This window comes from Vigna radiata, chromosome 5, assembly GCF_000741045.1.
Source record: "Vigna radiata var. radiata cultivar VC1973A chromosome 5, Vradiata_ver6, whole genome shotgun sequence".
Lineage (NCBI taxonomy): Eukaryota > Viridiplantae > Streptophyta > Magnoliopsida > Fabales > Fabaceae > Vigna > Vigna radiata.
The window spans coordinates 33463746-33484762 of NC_028355.1; the positions used below are offsets into that span (position 1 = coordinate 33463746).

At 31.0% G+C, this 21017-nt stretch overlaps 2 protein-coding genes across 3 annotated transcripts; both read left to right on the top strand.

Annotated features, from left to right (window-relative positions):
* The first annotated feature begins 9665 nt into the window (after positions 1 to 9665).
* On the top strand, positions 9666 to 14338 carry LOC106762449 (probable WRKY transcription factor 2). 2 transcript variants are annotated; one of them, XM_014646371.2, is made up of 6 exons: positions 9666 to 10040; positions 10556 to 11050; positions 11979 to 12167; positions 12413 to 13284; positions 13372 to 13527; positions 13610 to 14338. In XM_014646371.2, the coding sequence occupies exons 2-6, from the start codon at positions 10601 to 10603 to the stop codon at positions 14181 to 14183; spliced, it is 2241 nt and encodes a 746-aa protein (XP_014501857.1). In that variant the 5' UTR covers positions 9666 to 10040; positions 10556 to 10600; the 3' UTR covers positions 14184 to 14338. The 2 variants fall into 2 exon arrangements, with proteins under 2 accessions (XP_014501857.1, XP_014501856.1); XM_014646370.2 differs by having other exon boundaries at positions 10574 to 11050.
* A 2879-nt stretch (positions 14339 to 17217) lies between these two features.
* On the top strand, positions 17218 to 20907 carry LOC106761008 (nucleoid-associated protein At2g24020, chloroplastic). The gene is made up of 7 exons (XM_014644474.2): positions 17218 to 17462; positions 18025 to 18179; positions 19096 to 19196; positions 19272 to 19311; positions 19807 to 19878; positions 20469 to 20525; positions 20618 to 20907. The coding sequence occupies exons 1-7, from the start codon at positions 17372 to 17374 to the stop codon at positions 20690 to 20692; spliced, it is 591 nt and encodes a 196-aa protein (XP_014499960.1). The 5' UTR covers positions 17218 to 17371; the 3' UTR covers positions 20693 to 20907.
* The last annotated feature ends 110 nt before the right edge of the window (positions 20908 to 21017 follow it).

Consider the following 21017-nt stretch of genomic DNA (forward strand, 5'->3'; position numbering starts at 1 on the left):
TATAAAAATTCATAGATTTACTATGTAGTAATAATAAGGAAGGCTTACGAAGAAGAGAAACCAAAAAAAAAAAGAGGTAAAGAAAGATGTAAAAGTTTTGTACGGTAGTATATCTCTGACGGCGGATACGTCACCTTAACGACCGGTTACACCGAACGGTCCAGTTTACCAATTAAATGGGCCGAATTATCAAACTGGTCTAACTTTATTGGGCTCGAGGCCCATCATGTCACAAATGTGAATAAATGAACAATATCATATATCACGTATCAAATAATATCCCAACAAAAATATATCAAGTAAGTTTGTTTATATTTCATTCTGTTTTATTCTGTTTATATTCTATTGATCTCATATCAATCCAAAACCTATAAATAAAGAACCAAGGACTCCAAACACACACGGTACGTTCACATTCTTTCATACTCATACTTTCACACCGACTAAGTATTATCGTATTTACGATAACCCTCTCCTCATTCTAATGCCTTTACACATAAACGAAATAACAGAAAATGTAAATCTAACAATAAACCGAACGGTTCGGTCAGAGACCCAACGATACATTGAACAACACAATAAAACCGATTAATACACTGAATAACACAAAACTAATCGGTATACTGAATAAAACCGAACGGTACGATACTGAATGGTATAACTGTTATAAAAAATCATGAGTTTCTTACACAACATAATGCCATTAAGATATAGATTCCTAATTTATGCATTTTTTTTTTGTTTTGATTTGATATTTATTGTTGTTTCTGAAAACGTGATTATGTGAATATATTATTTGAAAGTCTCATTTATGTTTATCTTAAATTAAATTTCTTTTAATTTAACTTATTTTTCTATTGTTTATTTTTCAATTTCTTATCTACTTGTAGATGGAAAAATATGATTAAAAAGAATATTTTTATATAATATGTATATACGTATGTAGAAAGAGAAAGAGTGTGGATTTTTAGTTTGGAAGGATAAATATAATCAAATTCATCATGGTATTATCCCTATGTTTATGGTCTTTTATAGGTTTCTTAAATAAAAAGAATAAATTTTCATTGATTAAATAGATTTTTTTAATTGTTTTATAATTTAGAATGATTTCAATTTGGTTCATGTATAGTATCAGGTAGGACGGACGGTCGAAGTTGATCCGAAGGAGACCGGTTCGAAGAAACCATTAAATCGGTGAGCATTTCTAGAAACGCCTGGACAAGTGGACCGACTGGAAGAGCCGGACGGTCCCCAGAATGGCTCTAATCAGTCTAAGGAACGCGATTCAAGCAGGAAACCGATAGACACCCGGCCGGTCCTTATGATGACAGTAACTGCGCAAAATCAAGAAAGTAAACAGGATTAGGAACATTTGGGCTGAGATTGGGCCGTCATTAAGAAAAGGCTAAACACAGGCCCACCAAGAAAACTATAAATAAGAGGTCAAAGGTAAGACAGGTAAGAACATTAAATGCACATTGATATCATACTTTCTCTCTCTATCTCTACTGTTGATTTGAGAATTGACTTGAGCGTCGGAGCCTCTTAGACAGGTACCCGACCGGCTTTGGACTGAAGTTGTGGAACTTATTGAAGCTAAACGACCAGATCGGAGGGCATGAGCAAGGACCGGACGGCGAGGAGATTGCGAAGGGTTGATTGTGAAGAGTTAACTACTATCCACCGAAACAGATCATATTAAAAAAAAAAAAATTAATGTAATATATTTTACTAAGATGACATGTGTGATTTATTACTTAGGTTACATTCTTATGTTAATAGGTCAACTTTAACTTATAATATATTATCCATTATTATTAAACCAATTTGACATAAGATATTTTATTGATTCATTTAAAAATAAAATTAAAAACAAATTAAAAATGTAAATAATAATACGAAAATGAAAACAATTATGATAATAGTATCAAAGAAAAAACTGTTTAACGTGTTTCTCTATACGTACAACTTTTTAGTTTTAAATATTTATTTATTTATTATCTCTTTTAATTTTTTTATAGGTTCATCGAAATAACAATTATTGTTTTTATACAAGTACAATAAATTAATAATATTTTAATTTAGATATTAAACTTGGAATCCATTTAAAAAAAAAAAAAATCCTAATAATAGTTTCACTACCTCTCTACTACTAAACATTAGAGTTGAGAATAAGTATCTCTATCTCCATAAATAAACCTTGATAGTATCATTAAAGGAAAATAGACACACTTTCTTATTAGAGCTTTTACTTCAACTTTAGTAGGAACATTCATATACCTAACAACTTATCCCATACTTATCTAAAGGTGTCCATAAATTTTTCAATAAAAACTATTAATAAACAAGGTTAGGAAATTATCGCATCAAATCACCATCATATTGTAAAAGGAAAAGCAACTATATGGAAAACAATAAATTCTCCTATTAATAATTAATTAAAGACATGAAACCGAATTAAAGTTTTACTAATGAATGATAAGAAATAATTAGTTGCTCTCTTTCTCTTATTTGTTCCAAACAATCCATTTATTTGTCATTTTCTATTCATCCTTTCTTTTCTTTTCTTTTTTTCTAAGTTTGTTGTTTAAGACTCCTTTATTCATACATAATTATTATATATTCTTAGAAGTGTCAACTTGATGGATGAGTTCTACCTTACTTTTCATTAAACTTTCTTTTAGGAAGCCTTTAAACGAGGTAACTAAAAAATAATTCCAATCCCTAAATGAGACGGGTGAAGCAATGTTAAAGACTGAAAAAGGTTGATTGAAATCAAAATTCGAGACATACAGGCTCGGATTGAATGTTGAGATAGGTTGGTCAAGAAGGTTGGCCTAGGTTGAAAGTTTATACAGACTAGCCTTGGTCGAAGGTTTAGATAGACTGACCTAGGTAGAAGGTCGAGACGGGCTGACCCGAGTCGAAAGATGAGATGGGTCAACCAAATCGAAGGTAGAGATAAATTAGTTTAGGCAGAAAGACGACACGAGCCAGCTTGAGATGAAGGTTGAGATAGGTCGGTCCGAACTGAAGGCCTTGACAAGCTGACATAAGCCAAAAGATGAGACGGGTTAGGTCGGGTTGATGGGCGAGACAGGCCGTTACGGACTGAAGGCCAAGACAAGTCAACCCAGACCGAAGGTTGAGACAGACAAGTTAGGACCAAAGGTCGAGACGGGTCGGGTCAGGCCAAAGGTCGTGACAAGTCAGGCTGAGTTAAAGGTCATGACAGGTGGAGACAACCGAAGGTCCAGACAGGTTGGCCTAGGCAAAAGGTTTAGACAGGTCGGTCCGAGTTAAAAGGACAAGACAGGTTGACCTAGGCTAAAGGTTGAGACGGGCCAATCCGGGTCGAAGGTAGATATAGGTCAGGCCAAGGCAAAGGTTGAGATGTGTTGGCCTGTGTTGAAGGTCGAGATAGTAGGGGTCGAAGGCCAGGAAGGGTTGCCTCGAGCTGAAGATCAAGACAAGTTTACCTGTGATGAAGGTCAATATATGCCAGTCCGGACCAAAGGTTGAGACAGCCTGGCATGGGTGAAAAGTGGAGACAGGTCAATTCAAGTTGATGGTCAAGATGAACTGATCTAGGCCAAAGATTGAGATGGGTCTATTCGGGCCAAAGGTATAAATGGGCTTGCTCTGGATGAAGGTAGAGATGGATCGACTTGGATCGAAAGATGAGATGGGCTAGCTTAAATGGAAGGATGAGACGGGCCGACATTGACCAAAGGACAGACATGCCAACATTGACTGAAGGACAAGAGAGACCGACTCGGATAGAAGGACAAAACGAGTTAACCCAAGTAGAAGGTCGAGATAGACCAACCTAAAGGTCATCTCGAGACGATCCATCATGAAATTCAAAACATATCAACCTAGGTTGAATGTCGAGATAAACTTACTTGAACTTAAAGTTATTATTAGACAATTTAAATAAAATTCAAGATAGGTTGAGTTAAATAAAAAAATTAATAATATTTTTAAAAATATAATATATTTTTCATATTTAGAAAGAAAGCATTCGTTTCATTCAGTGTATTTTTGTGGATTTTTTACTTTATGAAACTTTTTAATATAACGTTTTTTACTATATAGACTTTTTTTTTCTCAATCAACATGGTGAAGACGATTCTATCTATTATCTTTTTTCTCCTTTATATATTATTATTTTTTATATAATTTCAGTTTTACATCATAAATAATATAATTTTATTATTTAGTTTTTGTTATATAATATTATTGTCAAAAAGTTTAATTTTCACCTAAGTAAAACTACCAATTATGTGAAAATGTATCACGAAGAAATATATATATATATATATATATATATATATATATATATACTTTTATTTTCATTTTTATGATATATATTATCATTCAGTTAGAAATTTTACGAAATAATAAATGCATGAAAATTAAAAGGTTGATGTAAAATACATGAAAAAAAAAAGATAATAAGATGAACAAAACGGTAACATTTAAATGATAAAATATACCATTAAAGTTAAACTTTCTCAAAGTACTCTAGGGGAAGAAAATAAAATAAAAAAATGTTAGAAACCATTTTATATTATTTACTTAAAAGATGACTTTAATCTGTCTACAAATTAATTTTAATTTATAAATAATTATTTTTTCTAAACGTGCTTATTATAACTATTTATAAAAAAAGTTATGTGGTTATCACGAAAACATTCCCTTTCGTGATTTGCAATTTAGTATTGGGAACTCCGGAAATTTAGCTATGTTAATTTGTCTTTATCCACAAACCCTTAAGATTACAAATGATTAATATTTAAGTTATATAAACTGTCGAACATTTCTTATTTTTAGTAATTTTTAAATCTATCTTTACAAATAGAGTAATCTGTAAAAGAAAAATATGATGTTTAAGGATTAATATTAATAAAATTAAAAGTTACTTATTTATTTTTTAGCAATGATAAAACTTAAACATATATGAAAATTGTATTCAAATTTAAAGTATTTATTTAAAAATAAATTTAGGAAAGTTTATAACTGCAATGTTTATTATTAATTTTTTCTGTCTTTAACAATGTAATATATTAAATATTAAAAAATGACTCAAGTGACATCTATAATTTTGGTCACACTATCTTTCTTGATAGATAATGTTAGGTAACTTAATATCTGAGTTCTATTGACATCTAAAAGTATATAAATTATTTGTCATGAATATTTATTAAAAGAAAGTAAAATAAAATAATACAAAAGCCTGCATCAAATTTATGATAAAAATTAAAATTTTAGAAAACATAGACAAACTATAATTATCATGAAAAAACTCTAAATAAATATATAGAAATAAAATTAACCACTTATGCAATGATTTCTTTTAAAAAAAATATCAAAAATTTTAAGTATAATAAGAGAAAAAGTTACATTTATAATGGTTTAGATAATTATTTTGTTAATAATTGTCACAAATTTATTAAAAAGTTTAATGTTAATATGTTACTAATATTGAAATAAATGTTAAGTAAAGTCTAATTTAACATTTACCACTAATTATTAAAAAAAATAATTATATATAAATATATATACAACCTTTTTAGAAATTTTTTTAAAATATATTCATGTTTTTCTCTTTATACCAATAAAGCTTATTATTTAAAAAGAACATAAAATATTACCTAACCAGGAGGAGACTCGTCCAATCACCAATCCTTCTTTATAAGTTCTTTAATTTTCACAAATTTAATTTAATTTTGTTCAACAAAATATTTACTTATTAACCAAAATACTGAAAATCCAATTTAAAATTTCCACAAATAAGTATTATTCATTTTTCTCCTTCTTTTTCTCTTTTTTTTCTTCTTGTTTCTTCTCTTCAGCCTCTTAAATATTGTTAATAAAATTCATCAATAAATTTTAATTTATTAATAATTTTTCTTTACTCGATAACATTTATAAGTAAATATTATTTTAGTGATGAATTATTTTCTATTAATAAATATTTTCTTATAGTATATAATTAACTAAATTTAGAAGTTTTCTCATTATATTAAAATCAAAATATGTGAATAGTTATTATACAAAGTCTAATATTTATCTGATTTAATTTATTAGCTGAATAAAGATCAAACGATGAAACAAGATTTATCATTACACAAATAATTACAAATAGTAGCTTATTTGAGTAACCCAAAGAAACTAATGAAAATAATGAAAATCCATATATGATATGAGCAATAATAACATTAATGTGGTACCACATTATGTCATTCTTACTTAAGCAAAATCATCGGAAAACAAGTGACATTTCACCAATTTTAACTTTTACATAAAAAAAAAAAAAAACTATGTTATGTAAAATTAATCAGCACTATTAATAGAGTAATTAGTAATTACATAAATTAATTATGCAACATGAGTGTTAATTAACTCCACTAAACACCAACATCTTTTGTCCAACAACATGAAAATTAATGACTACAAGGCCAGCTGTTATTGTGGCAGTGAAAGTGACAAGAATTGGAACTACCAACCAATGACCATCATTTTAAATTTTAAAAATTTAATAGGATTCATTTTTGGTGAAATATTTTTAATTTATTTATTCATTTCACATGCTTTACAAAAATATTTAAAGTTGTTTTTCTTTAAATATTTATTGTAAAAATAAATGAATTTGTAACTATGTCAAACTTGATTCAATATTAATAAGAAATACCTCAATTAATAGGACATAAATACTAATAAGAATGTAAATACTAGTCTTGTATCCTAATTAATATGAAACTCTCTTAATTTATTTTTATTTGTAACTTTATTTTAAAATTTATCTAATTATAATATTTTCACTGTTATTTGGTATCGAAAGAAAACTATTTCTACATTAATTTTTTTTTGCAATATTGCTTTTACTTTTTTTCTTTACTTATTTTTTTTTTATAAAATATATTTAATAAATATTTAATATATAAGTTTTAAGGATATAGAAAATAATTTAAGATTAGTAGTAGTTTTAATAACTATACTCTGATAATTTTATATATAAAATTTTAATTATAAATAGACTTAACGTTAATTGAATTTTGTTTTATAAAAATTAATGTTTTTATGAACTTATTTTTTTATAGAATTTCCTTTGTATTTTTTCTATTTTTTTAACTTATCTTTCATGTGTTTGACAATCAATCTTTAAAATAGATTGACTTTTTAAGTCTATTTTAATTTTATAAAACTAATTTTTAAAGTGAGGTTTGCACTTTGTTGTATATTGTAAATTCATCTTATTTCTATTTAGATTTCTAACACACCTCCATGCCAAGAAATATAAATCTCGAGTTTAAGATTAGAGATTAATGGGTGGTTCGATAATAGGTGACACGATTATCGGACCAATAAGTCTCGTTAGGATGAACTCAAACTCTAGGCTCTGATACCATGTTAAAAAATGAACTTTAAATTTAATATAAAATGATAGTTTGTGGTTGTTAATCCCTCAATGCTTTCATCTATCTGAGATGGTGGTGATGCAAGATCTTTTTGCTACGTAAAATAAAATTCAACATTGTGAATAACGTTACATACTTCTAGTTAAATCACTTTTGGATTCTTCAATAAAAAAACCTAATCAAACCCTAACAAATGCAATATATTTTTTTATCGACAATTTTAATGGTTAATATTATGTCAGTGAACGAAATTGAACCTAGAATCTCTCTCACATTTCTTTCCAATCCACTAAACTAACCTTATAAGTTAACGAGAAAGTTGAACTCATAACCTCTTCCTTTCTTCCTTCAAATTCTACCATCAATCCAACTTTACAACTTTAAAAAATGCAATGCATGTGCATAAATGCATAATACATATGCTCCAAAACCATGTGTTTTCAATTTAATTAAAAATTTGAATAACATTTATACTACAAATGTTTATCCATTCAAATTAAAAGATATATAAGACAACCATGATTGAGGTTGGAAGGTTGCAAGATACTATAAAAGTAAAAAAAAAAAAACAATATAAATTGTTGGAACGAAAAAACATAACAAATAAATAACGGAAATCTTTGTAAAATTCAAGAAAGATGTATTTAGTTTATTACTTATTACATAAATAGTAATAGTTCAATTAGTAACCTAAATCTATTAAATTGAAATGTCACAATATTAATTATGTACATATATTTATTATCCCAAAAAATAGATGTTCACATTAGTAAAAAAAATCTTTCAAAATCATCTATTATGTTTTGGTTAAAAAAAAACGAAAATCTTTTAAAACATTCTAATATTTTTGAATATTTTTTGTACAATTATAGGTTTCAATTCTAAAATAGTTGAAGCATGTATAAGTATATGAAGCATATATTAGTATAGACTTTAACTTTTTAAAGAATTGAAACCTATTCCTATGTTAGGTTAAAATTTCACAAATTTTGCATTCCCACTATAAGAGCTATTCTTCTTTATTTCTTGTCGCAAAATGTACATTGTCGTTTTTGCGGTCAGTTCTCCACTCTTCTCCCTCCCCTTCACTTCTTGTTACCAATGTCAACTATGTTGTTGCATCACCATTGCGAGTCTCCTCCCATACTAAAAGTGGTTAGAATGGTGGTAATGACCCTATTTGTTGGTAAGAAATGCGATGATCGATGTTTTAAGATGAAAAATAATGAGGATGAGAAGAAATTAAAACAATAATTTTATTTTTAAATAAAAAATAAGAATAGACTTCAATTAAAAAAACAAAAAACAAGATAAAGAATAAACTTCGCGTACAAAAATTAAAATCATATATTTTTTTATCTTACTTGAATATGTTTCGATTTAAAAATCAAAATAAAAAGTTTCAAAATAATCAAAACTAGTAACAATTTATATCAATAAATTAATATGAAAAAATAAATACAAACTTTTTTTCAAAAACCCTAAAATATAATTAAATATCCTAATCATAGATAATTATTTAAAATTAAATGGTCAAATAGATTTTACATTACTTACAAATTTTCAATCAACAAAATAATATCTCTTATGTAATAAAAGATAATTGTCATAAAACAAAAAAAATTATCGTGCATTATTTGTAACTAAAAAACGGTTAAAAAAAATTATGTTCAATTATTGTAAAGAGACAATAACACACTTTTTGAATGTATATATATATATATATATATATATATATATATATATATATAATATTTAACATGTTTGTGTAATAAGTAATGAAAGTTTATTAAAAGGTATAAAATCAGAAAAGCATTAAATAAAACATGAAACTAATGGAATGTAGTAATCTATAATTAATATTAATTTATGGAAGAGAATATATTAAAAAATTGTTAACATGGTGATGATTGCAACATAGCTCCTAAAAGAAAACAAAAACAAGAATTTGTTGGGTGTGATTAAAAATAAAAATGAAAAAGAAAGAATTGAAAGGGAATGAATAAGTGTCTGAAAAGAGAATTAAAGATAGGATATGTTTGTGTGTCAAAGATTCCTTTGATTTTTGAGGTCCACCACCATTTCTCAATCATCTCTCTTTTCTCTTCCACCTTCCCCACAAAGTCCTTATACCCTTTTGCTTTAACAACAGTGCTAATCATTTTTCATTTTCCAAATTAACAACAATGCCATAATTAATTAAACTTTTCAAAAAATTTTATGAAATAAATTAAAAATGGGCTCTTTTTGTAACTATTCTCCTTCCTCTTCTCCCTCTTTTTCCTCCTTCAACAGCACAATCATTTCATTTCATTTCTATATTTTGAGACAATTATTTCTAAACAAACAACAAAGCACAACACAACACAGCCAGAGACAACAAACAACTGATACAAACAACAACATCAGCATGGTGAGAAAACATACTTGAATCAAATTCCATTAACCGAGGATAAAAAAAAAGAGAACCAACAAAAACCCAGATAACTGGTTGGGTCGGGTTCGGGTTTATCGGATCCGTTTCTCTGGTTCCAACCGTTGATGTTGTTGCTGTCGTGGTGATTATAGTGCTCGTGGTTGTTCTTTCAGGAATCTCAATAATTCATTATTTTCTAGGTAAACTCATGCATCATTCTCTCTTTTTTGTCTCTTTCTTTCTTTCTCTCTCCCTCTGTTTTTTTTCCTCTATTTTTTGTTGTTGTGTTTTTACTTTGTTTGTTTGATGATTTAAACGATTCTGAAACAATGTTGTTGTTCGTTGCGTTTGATAAATTGGGTCGTGTTTTCTGTGTTCGGATTGGGTTACTTTTTGTCCCATTTGTGGTTTTTATTATTTTCTTGTTGCGAGGAGCGGATAGAAGAAAAAAAAGGATTTTTTTTAATCTATAACTCTGAGACTTTGTCAAATGGTGAATGAGAAAAGTGAGGGACATGGATTTTTGAAATTTTTATTGTTGAAAGCATTGTCCTTGGTGATTCATGTTGGCAGGGTTGTCCTTTATTTTGTCAGCCAATTAGGCAAATTGTATATGTGTCTGTGAACAAAATCATTTGCTTTTTCTTTTGAGTAGCTGTCATTTTGTGTTGCAGGAGCTGAAGGTGGGGTTTTTATGTTTTTGCCTTATTTTCAGAAAATTTTCCGTTTTCAGGTTAGGTGTTCCTGGGGTGAGGTCTGAATGGCTGGGATTGATGATAATGTTGCCCTTTCTGGTGATTGGGGTCTTGCTAGCCCAAGTCCAAGAACATTTTTCTCTAGAATGTTGGAGGAAGAAAATGTAACAAGATCAGTCTCAGAGCATTCTGGAAGTGGTAGAACTGGGGAATTCTTTTCAGGACCACACGAGCCTAGTGAGACAGGGAAGCGAAACATGCAGGATGCAGCACAAGATGGAGATTCTGTAGCCCAATTGAGTTTTCAGACCGAGCAAAAGCCTAACTCCAGAGGTGGTCTTGTGGAAAGAATGGCTGCTAGAGCTGGGTTTAATGCCCCTAGGTTGAACACTGAAGGCATTAGATCTACTGATCTTTCACTCAATTCAGACATTCAGTCTCCTTACTTGACCATCCCACCAGGTCTCAGTCCTACTACACTTTTAGATTCTCCAGTGTTCCTTGCAAATTCACTGGTGAGCTCTGGTTTATTTTTGCTCTGTGGTTTGTTTATCAAATTTGTTTTTTATTCCTTCAAACCCCAAGAATATAGGATAGATCCTAGTTTTGGCTGTTAACATGCTAAGCTACACTACAAAGCACACACTGTTATTTCTTCTGATGTCTGTGTCTGATAAGATAGACAACAGTTTGCATGACTGTGTATTTGATTCTTCCATGTAGTATTTTTGTCTTAGTTTGACAATCTGAGGATTCATTCCAGGTCATTTCTTCAACTTGTATAATGGTTTTGTTATGTGATCTCAAGTTTTCCTATGAATGATCCTTTCTGTTTCACTTCCCGGTTTCATGCTTTCATTTTCTTCCTTAGGTTTCTTTTCTGTCCTTTCTTAAACTCCTCAAATTTCATTAGCGGCATGCTGTTTGGTTAATATGGTAAATATTTTCTGACATCATAATTTTGAAGTATAGTCTAGAAAAGCTTAAAAAAAATGATGTCCCATTGTGACTTTTTCCTCTTTCAATATACTTTTTGTGCAGTAGTTGGTGCATTCAGACATAGAGTTATATCTAAATATATGTTGGTACTTTCTACTTTGAAAAAAATGATAGGTAGGACCCTGTTGTCTTGGTAATGGTATGTGACTGTGCTTACAATTCTATTTGATTTTCATTTTATAGTGTTACTCGCATTTTCTAACATGGAAACTATAAGTTGCTTAGATTCTTACTGCTCTGCATGCTGTGCAATGTGGCACCTTTTTTATGCTCTTTCTAGACACATGGTGTCAACTTTAGATTTTCGCTTCTTAAATTATCTCTTTTTGCTTTATTTTCTGCCAGATGCATCAATAGTGGTTATCTGCTGTTGTAGGAAATTGATACCTGGTTCTGTTGACATTGTTCTGTCTCCTATTGAGCTATGAATTTATCTAATTTCAGGCACAGCCATCTCCAACAACTGGAAAGTTTCTGTTTATGTCAAATGGCAACATGCGGCACCCAGAATTATCATCTGATGCTCCAGAAAAATGTAAAGATAATGGCTTTGATGATATCTATACATCATCCTTTGCTTTCAAGCCTGCAACAGACTCAAGCTCCTCTTTCTATCATGGTGCTGGAAGAAAAGTAAGCACATTCTAACAATTTTTCTATTACCAAAATGTAGATACTAGTTTTTTAACAAAATTACTTTTCAGTCAACATCCCATGTCATTAGCACACATTTTTATGCAATTATTGATATTTAGATTCAAATTAGATATAGTAATAAGGATTTATATGCAGTTAGTTTACACTTGACAGTATGTGTTGGCAACGATATTTAGATCTGTTTCTCCTTTTTGGTCATTTAGTCTGTCCTCTGTTTGCAGATAAATCCAACTACATTTCCTCAACAATCCCATCCTGGTATTGAGGTTTCGGCTCAGTCAGAAAATTCTTTTCATTCCCAAAGTGTTGATGCTGCCAAAGTTCAAACTGAGAACAAAAATGGTCTTCATCTTCAGGCAGACTTTGCCGAATCGCCTCCTGAAAAGGATATTAAAATGTTTCCAGCTGATCAAAGGGCTTTTGATGCTGTTGGTGGTGGCATTGAACATTCTACACCAGTTGAAGAGCATGGAGATGAAGAAGGAGATCAAAGAGCTAATGGAGATTCAGTGACTGGTGGTGTTGGGGGTGCACCATCTGATGATGGATATAACTGGAGAAAATATGGCCAAAAACAAGTGAAAGGCAGCGAGTACCCTCGAAGTTACTACAAGTGCACCCATCCAAATTGTCAGGTCAAGAAGAAAGTAGAACGATCCCACGAAGGCCACATAACTGAGATCATCTACAAGGGAACGCACAACCATCCAAAACCTCCTCCTAATCGCCGATCAGGTCTAGGTTCAGTTAACCCTCACAGTGACATGCAAGTTGACAACCCTGATCATGTTGAATTACACAATGGTGGTGATGGTGACATCGGCTGGAGTAATGTACAAAAGGGAAATATAGTTGGAGCTGCTAACTGGAAGCACGAAAACCTCGAAGCAACATCATCAGCATCTATTGGCCCTGAGTACTGCAACCAGTCCAATTTGCAGACGCAAAATGGTGGTACTCTTATTGATTCAGGAGAGGCAGTTGATGCCTCGTCTACTTTCTCTAACGAAGAAGATGAAGATGATCAAGGCACTCATGGTAGTGTATCATTAGGTTATGATGGGGAAGGAGATGAATCAGAGTCTAAGAGAAGGTACTTACATACCATTAGCTTTTATTTTTCATTCAAAACTGATATTTATCTGTCTTATCTATTGAAATCAATGATCTATTTTCTCAGGAAACTGGAATCATATGCAGACCTGAGTGGAGCTACTAGAGCCATTCGTGAGCCTAGAGTTGTTGTACAAACTACCAGTGAGGTAGATATCCTCGATGATGGTTATCGGTGGCGCAAGTATGGACAAAAAGTTGTCAAAGGAAATCCCAACCCAAGGTGGCATTCTACCACAGAAATTATTGTAACAATACATCATTTCTTATGTGGTAAAAATCTTAATGTAGTTGTTTTTCTGCAGGAGTTACTACAAGTGCACAAATGCAGGCTGCACAGTAAGGAAACATGTGGAGAGAGCATCACACGACCTTAAATCTGTGATCACCACTTATGAGGGAAAGCACAACCATGATGTTCCTGCTGCTCGTGCCAGCAGCCATGTCAATGCTAACGCTTCAAATGCCAACCAAGCTTCTGGTGTTCTTCATAGCCATGTTCATAGACCAGAACCATCTCAAGTACACAATGGCATGGGAAGGCTTGAGAGGCCGTCCCTCGGCTCATTCAACCTACCCGGAAGACAGCCGCTAGCACATTCCCACGGTTTCTCCTTTGGCATGAACCAACAGATGCTATCGAATCTGGCAATGTCAGGGTTAGGCCACATGCAAGCCAAGCTCCCTGTCATGCCTGTTCATCCATTCTTGGCACAGCAACAACAGCAAAGTCCTTCAAACGATTTTGGTTTCATGATGCCAAAGGGAGAGCCAAATGTAGAGGCTATTCCTGAACGTGGTGGTGGCCTTAACCTGCAAAATGGCTCATCAGTGTACCAAGAAATCATGAGTCGCATGCCCCTTGGACCTCACATGTAAAATTTCATTCCCTGATTCTTTCTTCAAAGAAACACTAATGTTTTTACATCTTATAACATACATATATATGATATATACATCTGTAATGCTCGGGCATACATAGGTGAACTTTTTCATTATTAGACTGTCATTGTAATGTTTGACATTCTTCATCACATGAGCAAAGGTATATGTTGTTTTATTTTGCTGATTTATTGCATTCGACAAATCCAGGTCAATTTCAGAAACAGTGGCTATGACACTGATAGATTGTGTTTTTAATTTAGAATTATTCTCCATAGAAACTATGCTTATTAGATTCAACATTGACCAAGACACTTTATACAATTATTTGATTATGCTTTGCAATATCTTTGACAAATGATAACAACATTTGCTTCACTGACATCACTCATTTTCTAACAAGAGAGAAAAAAAGTCTACATTATTATGATTTGTTTTGCATTTTGTTTACTAATAGAATAGTTTGAAAAACAAGAACAAGAAGCAACAAGAGAACAGAAACTGATAAAATCATGAAAAGCGTGAGTGTGAATCAGGTAGAGTTGTGGTCCATCCATTCATATAAAGTGCATCATCATTGATTCCCCTCCCTATGAAAACTTCCAACTTCAACACCCCTCAACAAATTCTTACATCATGTCTGAATGCACCCACAATATTTGTAACAGCATTCAATCAATGCAAGATCATCTTTCCAAAGTTGCTCAAAACAAAGTCTGAACCTCAAGTGTTAAGATCATGGAAAAGAATGCCAAAAGTTCAGCTTGCAGATTGTTCAATTACTTGTTCCTTTCAAAAATACCAGATAAACCATACATCCATTTTTACCTCAACTTAATGTACTTTTAAATTGAACCTGTGAGAACATGTACAAGAAAGAGGAGTTGGGAGTCCAAATTTTCAATCTTTTCTAACAATTGCACATTTACCTTACATAACTGAAGCAAGGACCTAAGAACAATTTTAAAGGGAGCTGCATAACTTATTTTGCTGTTATGCAGTTCTATCTTAACCACAGTTTCTCATAAAACTTCTTATATCAAACATGGTTTTATTAGGAATTCATATATATCTAACAAATTCTTATGCAAAACATCAAAATTTTTCTGTTGAACTTGGATTTAGTTAATCTAACACAGTAGATTGAAAGTTCTAATAAAATAATACATGAGACTGTTTTTTAAAATATCTATGACTATGATATCAAATGTGATGAAGATGATCACAAAGATAATGCAAAACAGTTCAACCAGTTTTACAACACTACTAATCAAATGATCAACCACAAGTTTGACAATGGTGCTAGGAAGTGAATAAACTCCATGAGTGAACCAAGTTGCCAATAGCATTGGGGCTGTTTCTTCCTGCATATCATCAACCGGATTTTACTTTCCGGAACATATTAGATCAATTTCAGTAATATCTTCCCGGAAGACACTCTTCCCACCATTCTTATTCCGGATCCTCCTGTGATGGGGTGCAGGAAGGTCTGGTTATCTTACAAAATGTGAATATGAATATGATATTTATCAACTAGATCAAACCTTAAAGGATAATAAGTACAAGGACTATGACATATCATCAATTTTTTTTAATAACTTTTTGATAATAGATTATGTATCATTATTTTATTAGTTCGTATATTTGAAACGGATTATTCACAAACTATTACATTAGCATTGTAAAAAAAAATATTAAAAAGACATTTTTCTGAGCATAACTAACATGAAACCAATAATAAGAATTTAGCTATTTTGTGATAACATTGATATAATTTTTTGAAATATATAAAACTATTGTTTGAATGAAAATATAAGAGAGTTGAGAAGTTTAAAGTCTAAGAAATATGGAAAGGCCAAAAATAACTCTAAAAATGTAATAAAATATTGATGATGATATTTATCAATAGATTAAAATGTTTATAAACATATGAAAAAATTGAAAAAGATATAGCATAAAAAATGAATTTTACAAGTAAATATAATGTGAGAAAGTAATTATAGATATAATATGTGTGTGTGTTTCATATTTATTAATATATTGACAAGTTTTAAAATAATTTTTATAAATATATAAAACGTTGAAATCGATAAAACTAAAAAAATGATATTGGTAATAAAATAGAATGTTAGAATCTAACGCTTAAAACAATATAAATTGTTTTTGAAACGCTTAAATATGTAAAATCCAAAGTTTGAAAAGAAATAAAAGATTTGAGAAGGCTAAAATATTAAAACCATGGAAAAGGTGAAAACTACTATTGTAAAGTTGCAAAAGGTTTCGATTAAGATTATTGACAAATGAATATATTTATTAATAAACTGAAATATTTCAAAACAGTATTTATGCGTATAAAAAGTTTTAACCAATGCAAATAAAAATAAAAATAAAATTTAAGACAGGCTAATTAAATTTCAAATCCTAGAAACTTTTAACTTTTTTATGGTTTTTTTTAATGCTCAATAAATTTATGTTTTTTAATTAAGTTTTTGTTTTTTAATTTTTTTATTAACTAGAGTATATGATCGTAGCATAATTTTATCCCGTCACCTTGTCATAAAATATAATTTTATAATATAAAATCAAGTTTTTAATGTAAAATTTTTATTTTATTAATTTTTGAACTTCAATAATTCAAATTAAATATAAAAGAATAGAAAATAAAGCTTTAAAATTATAAACAGTGATTCAGTCAACATAAAGCTAAGATATATATGTGATCTTGAGTTGTAATGTTTAAAATGTCTCCAAAATATAAATTTTTGAATGTAATCTTCAAAAGTATATACCAAAATGCTTGAAACTGAATTTTTGTTAACAAACTTAAAACTATATCATATAAAGTGTTATCTTTGTTACTCTTAAAATCATTGAGCTTTAAGAAGTTAATTTGAACACGAAAATGGAAATTGTCTTCATTTTAAGTATTGAATAATAAATAAAATTAAAAAAATTATGAAAACAAAGATATTAAAGATGGAAGTTTTGGTTTGAATGCCTATTCAGTGCTGACATTGCTGACATTGCAAATGTGGGACACAACAAAACCAAAATCATAATCACCGCTGAACCTTGTTTCACTTTTATCCAATATCATACCACATTTTCCATTTCAATCTCATCCTTCTTCTCTGCACACTTCAAGAACCCAAATTCCAACCTCTTCTTTCCTCCTCTGCAAGTCAATGGCAACCACGCCTTCTCTTACTGGTGCCTTGTCAAACTCTGTCGGACTCCGTGACTGGAGAAAGCATGCCCCTTTGTCAACTTCTCTTTGTGAGTCTCTCTATTTTCATTTGGGTCATCTCAAGATTCGTAAAGATTGCAACTTTTTTGCCTTGTCTGGGCCAGTGTCTTTGTTTTTATCATGCTTGGTTTTGGGGTTTCAATTAGTTTGTCTAAATTGTTGTGTTATTTTCTTTGCTTATTTTTAATTTTCATGGGGTTTATCTATTTGTGGCTTTTTGGGTTGTTGGGGAGGGGATCTTATTTGTATTGATGCGGATGTGATGGACAGTGGGATGATGTGAGTCTCTGTTTAAGTCCCCCCTTTTTTTTTTCATTTTGTTCAGAGTGAAACTAACATCAAATTACGAGAATGAACTGGAGTTATTGAGAGTTTGGTAGGGTTTTTGTTCAGAGTTGTCTTTTGAATCAGAATACAGTTAAGGCTTGATTTAAAAGTTGCCCTTCTTGATTGAGAATATGTTTACTTATATGATATAATGATGAACTTGAACATTATAAGAGTTTATGTAAGGTGAATCCATGGTTGCTTTTGATTCACAAAATTGAATTGTTATCCAAAAGTTACTCATAGTTGGCTGTTGTTAAATAGGTAAACTAAGCTCCTGCTCAAATATAGTTGATTTAAAGATAATATCTCGATGTGGTTGTCGGAAAGTTGGACATGGCCAACGAGGTTTCCAATTATATGCTTTATTTGGAGGGAAGAAAGACAATAATGGAAAAAGTGACGATACTCCTTCTAAGGTTAGTGTTTTAGTGCAGTCAATGTCATGTTTATACTCACGGGATCACATATTTGCTTCTGTATACATCTTTCTCCTTGGATTACTTATTTCATTCACATTCAAGGTAATGGTTATTGAACATAATCTTTATGCTATTTGAACTAAGCATTATGATCATTACAGTCACACCATTTTGATGCTGTGTCCATGTCTTGGACACATCACTCTCTTGCAAGAGTTAATATTTGTGAAATGTAGAAATACTTATGTCTGGGATACTCCCTACACAAACATGCTCCTTTTATGAGAAACAAGGAATCCAAGTCTAAGAAACACCTCTATAGTGCCTACTAGCAACTACATGAGCCCCTAAACAACTGTCTATCTTGGTTAACTTTCATGCTATACATTTTTAAATGCATTGGATACTATGTACATTGGTTATAACACGACATCATCCCATAACATACTCAATTATCCAAAATGATTTAAAATATACATAATTTCTCAATTAGGAGGATGATAATATGAAATAGGGGTAGAAGGAGGGGAATGGGGAATCACAAGATCAATGGTGAGCAATACTCAGTGGAAAAATGTCGACAATAAACAATACTCACTGGAGAACTTTGGTGATGAACAGCAACACCGACTGGAAAAGACTTCGTGAAAAAATAAACTCATCAGAAAAATTTTAGCGGTAGACAGTATAAACTCATTGTGAATAGTCATATGAATGATGAACAGAAACTTCATAAGTGAAAATTAGCTAGTGGGGAACAACAGTGCCGATGGTAAACAGTAATGCTGACTATGAACAATGACACCTGGGAATGTGAATACTGGAATATAAAATTCCTATTTATTTTTGTTGTGAGTCCTAAAAATTATTCTGGATAGTTGACAAATGACATTTTATTGTGGAATCGTTCTAGGCAGGGATTCTTGGAAACATGCAAAATCTTTACGAGACTGTGAAGAAGGCACAAATGGTTGTCCAAGTTGAAGCTGTGCGGGTGCAGAAAGAACTTGCAGCGTATGGCTTTCTTATTATACAATTTTAGCTTTGCTTGTTTTCTTTTTATAAACAAGCGTTTGTTCTATTATGCAGAGCAGAGTTTGATGGTTATTGTGAGGGTGAGTTAGTGAAGGTATAGATTTTTTCCTGCAGAATCATTTATTCTTTGATCTCCCTTTAATTTGATGGCTAAGGCATCTTGCCAAGGAGCACACAGTCAATTGAAAACTGAGTCTACAATACAAACCATAGGTTTCAAGGGGTTGCCCTGCCCTCTTTATACTCTTTTCTAGCCGATCTGTCTTTGACAGAAATACGTGGAGGTTGACTCAGCACCAGGAACATTACCAATTTTCAATCTTTAGTTTTCCTTCTAAAAGTTAAAACTAGGAATTTTAATCAGTGACGGTATTTTACATATACCCTATAGCTATAACTATACATTAGATGAGGTTTTGTCCTGGAACAATGTCATTCATTATTTGTGCCAAATGTAGTTTTTCCAACTGCTATGTTTTTCTACCCTTGTTCATGATCACGACTTTTGCATTAAATTATCAATAATTATATATTAATTTGTAAATATAATTATGTTCGGTCACTTACTTTTGGTTATGTATAATTTTAGGTAACGCTGTCAGGGAACCAGCAACCTGTAAGAACCGAAATTACTGAGGCAGCTATGGAATTGGGACCTGAAGTAAGTAAATAATTCAAGTGATGTTGTGTTTATATTCTCTTTTTCTGTCAGGTGAAACTAGACTGAGCATGTAAATTGTCACATTCAAAGATAACAAAAACCATTGGAGTATAATGGCTTAAGTACTAGATCCTTTCACTATTATAGTTTCTTTCTTTCATTCATGTCAATTGTGAAGAATAATGTTTTGGTTTGGAAATATTTGCTGAAATCATAAAAATTGCTGTTCCTCTCATTTTCCTTGATCCTTAAGGGCCCATAGTAATACTAAATCTGGACTTTGTTTGAATAAACTTTTCCATATACATTTATATGAAAAGAAAGTGCATTGAACTTGTCTCTGTAAATTAAAACAAACTTTTGCATTTCAACTTTGGACTTCTTAAATGAACTAGTTCTATAGAAGTTTGAAGGGAAATAGTTGGTTTTGACTAAGATGTTTAATTCATTTAATCTTTTCATTCATTTTCCTTATGTATATGTGAAGAAACTTTTCCATATATGACCCTTTATTTATAAAAAAATCCTGATGTGGCGTTTAATGCCAATAACAAAACTATTATTTATTATTAAACATTTGTGGGTTGCAGAAACTCTCCCTATTAATCACTGAGGCATACAAGGATGCACACCAGAAGAGTGTACTGGTAAAAATCCTTATTTTCAAGAGGAAGAACAAATATTAATTTGCATCTGTGGTTATTGAATTGAAAGAGAATGTTATTGCTTATGTTTGTAGGCCATGAAGGAAAGGATGAATGATCTTGCACAGAGCTTAGGAATGCCACCAGGTCTTAGTGAAGGATTGAAGTGATGTATAGTTTTAATTCTAGACTTTCAACATTGGCCTCAATTTTGCACAAACATGGCAGGTAGACTTGTTTGTTTCTTCAGTTACTATGGCTGTGAATTTGTACTCTTGCTTATTCAGAAAGAAATGTAATCCTGGAATTATTTGAAATTTCTGTTTTCACATTTTACTCGCATCATTTTTGCTGGAATGGTGAAATTTTGCTCAGTGTCCTGTTATCCTAGTCTTTATTCACACAGAATAAACCTGTGCATGGTTATTAGATTTTGTTGCCTTGCTATAGTACGAGAAACTGAGACATGAATGGAGTTCTGTAGACACAGGGTCT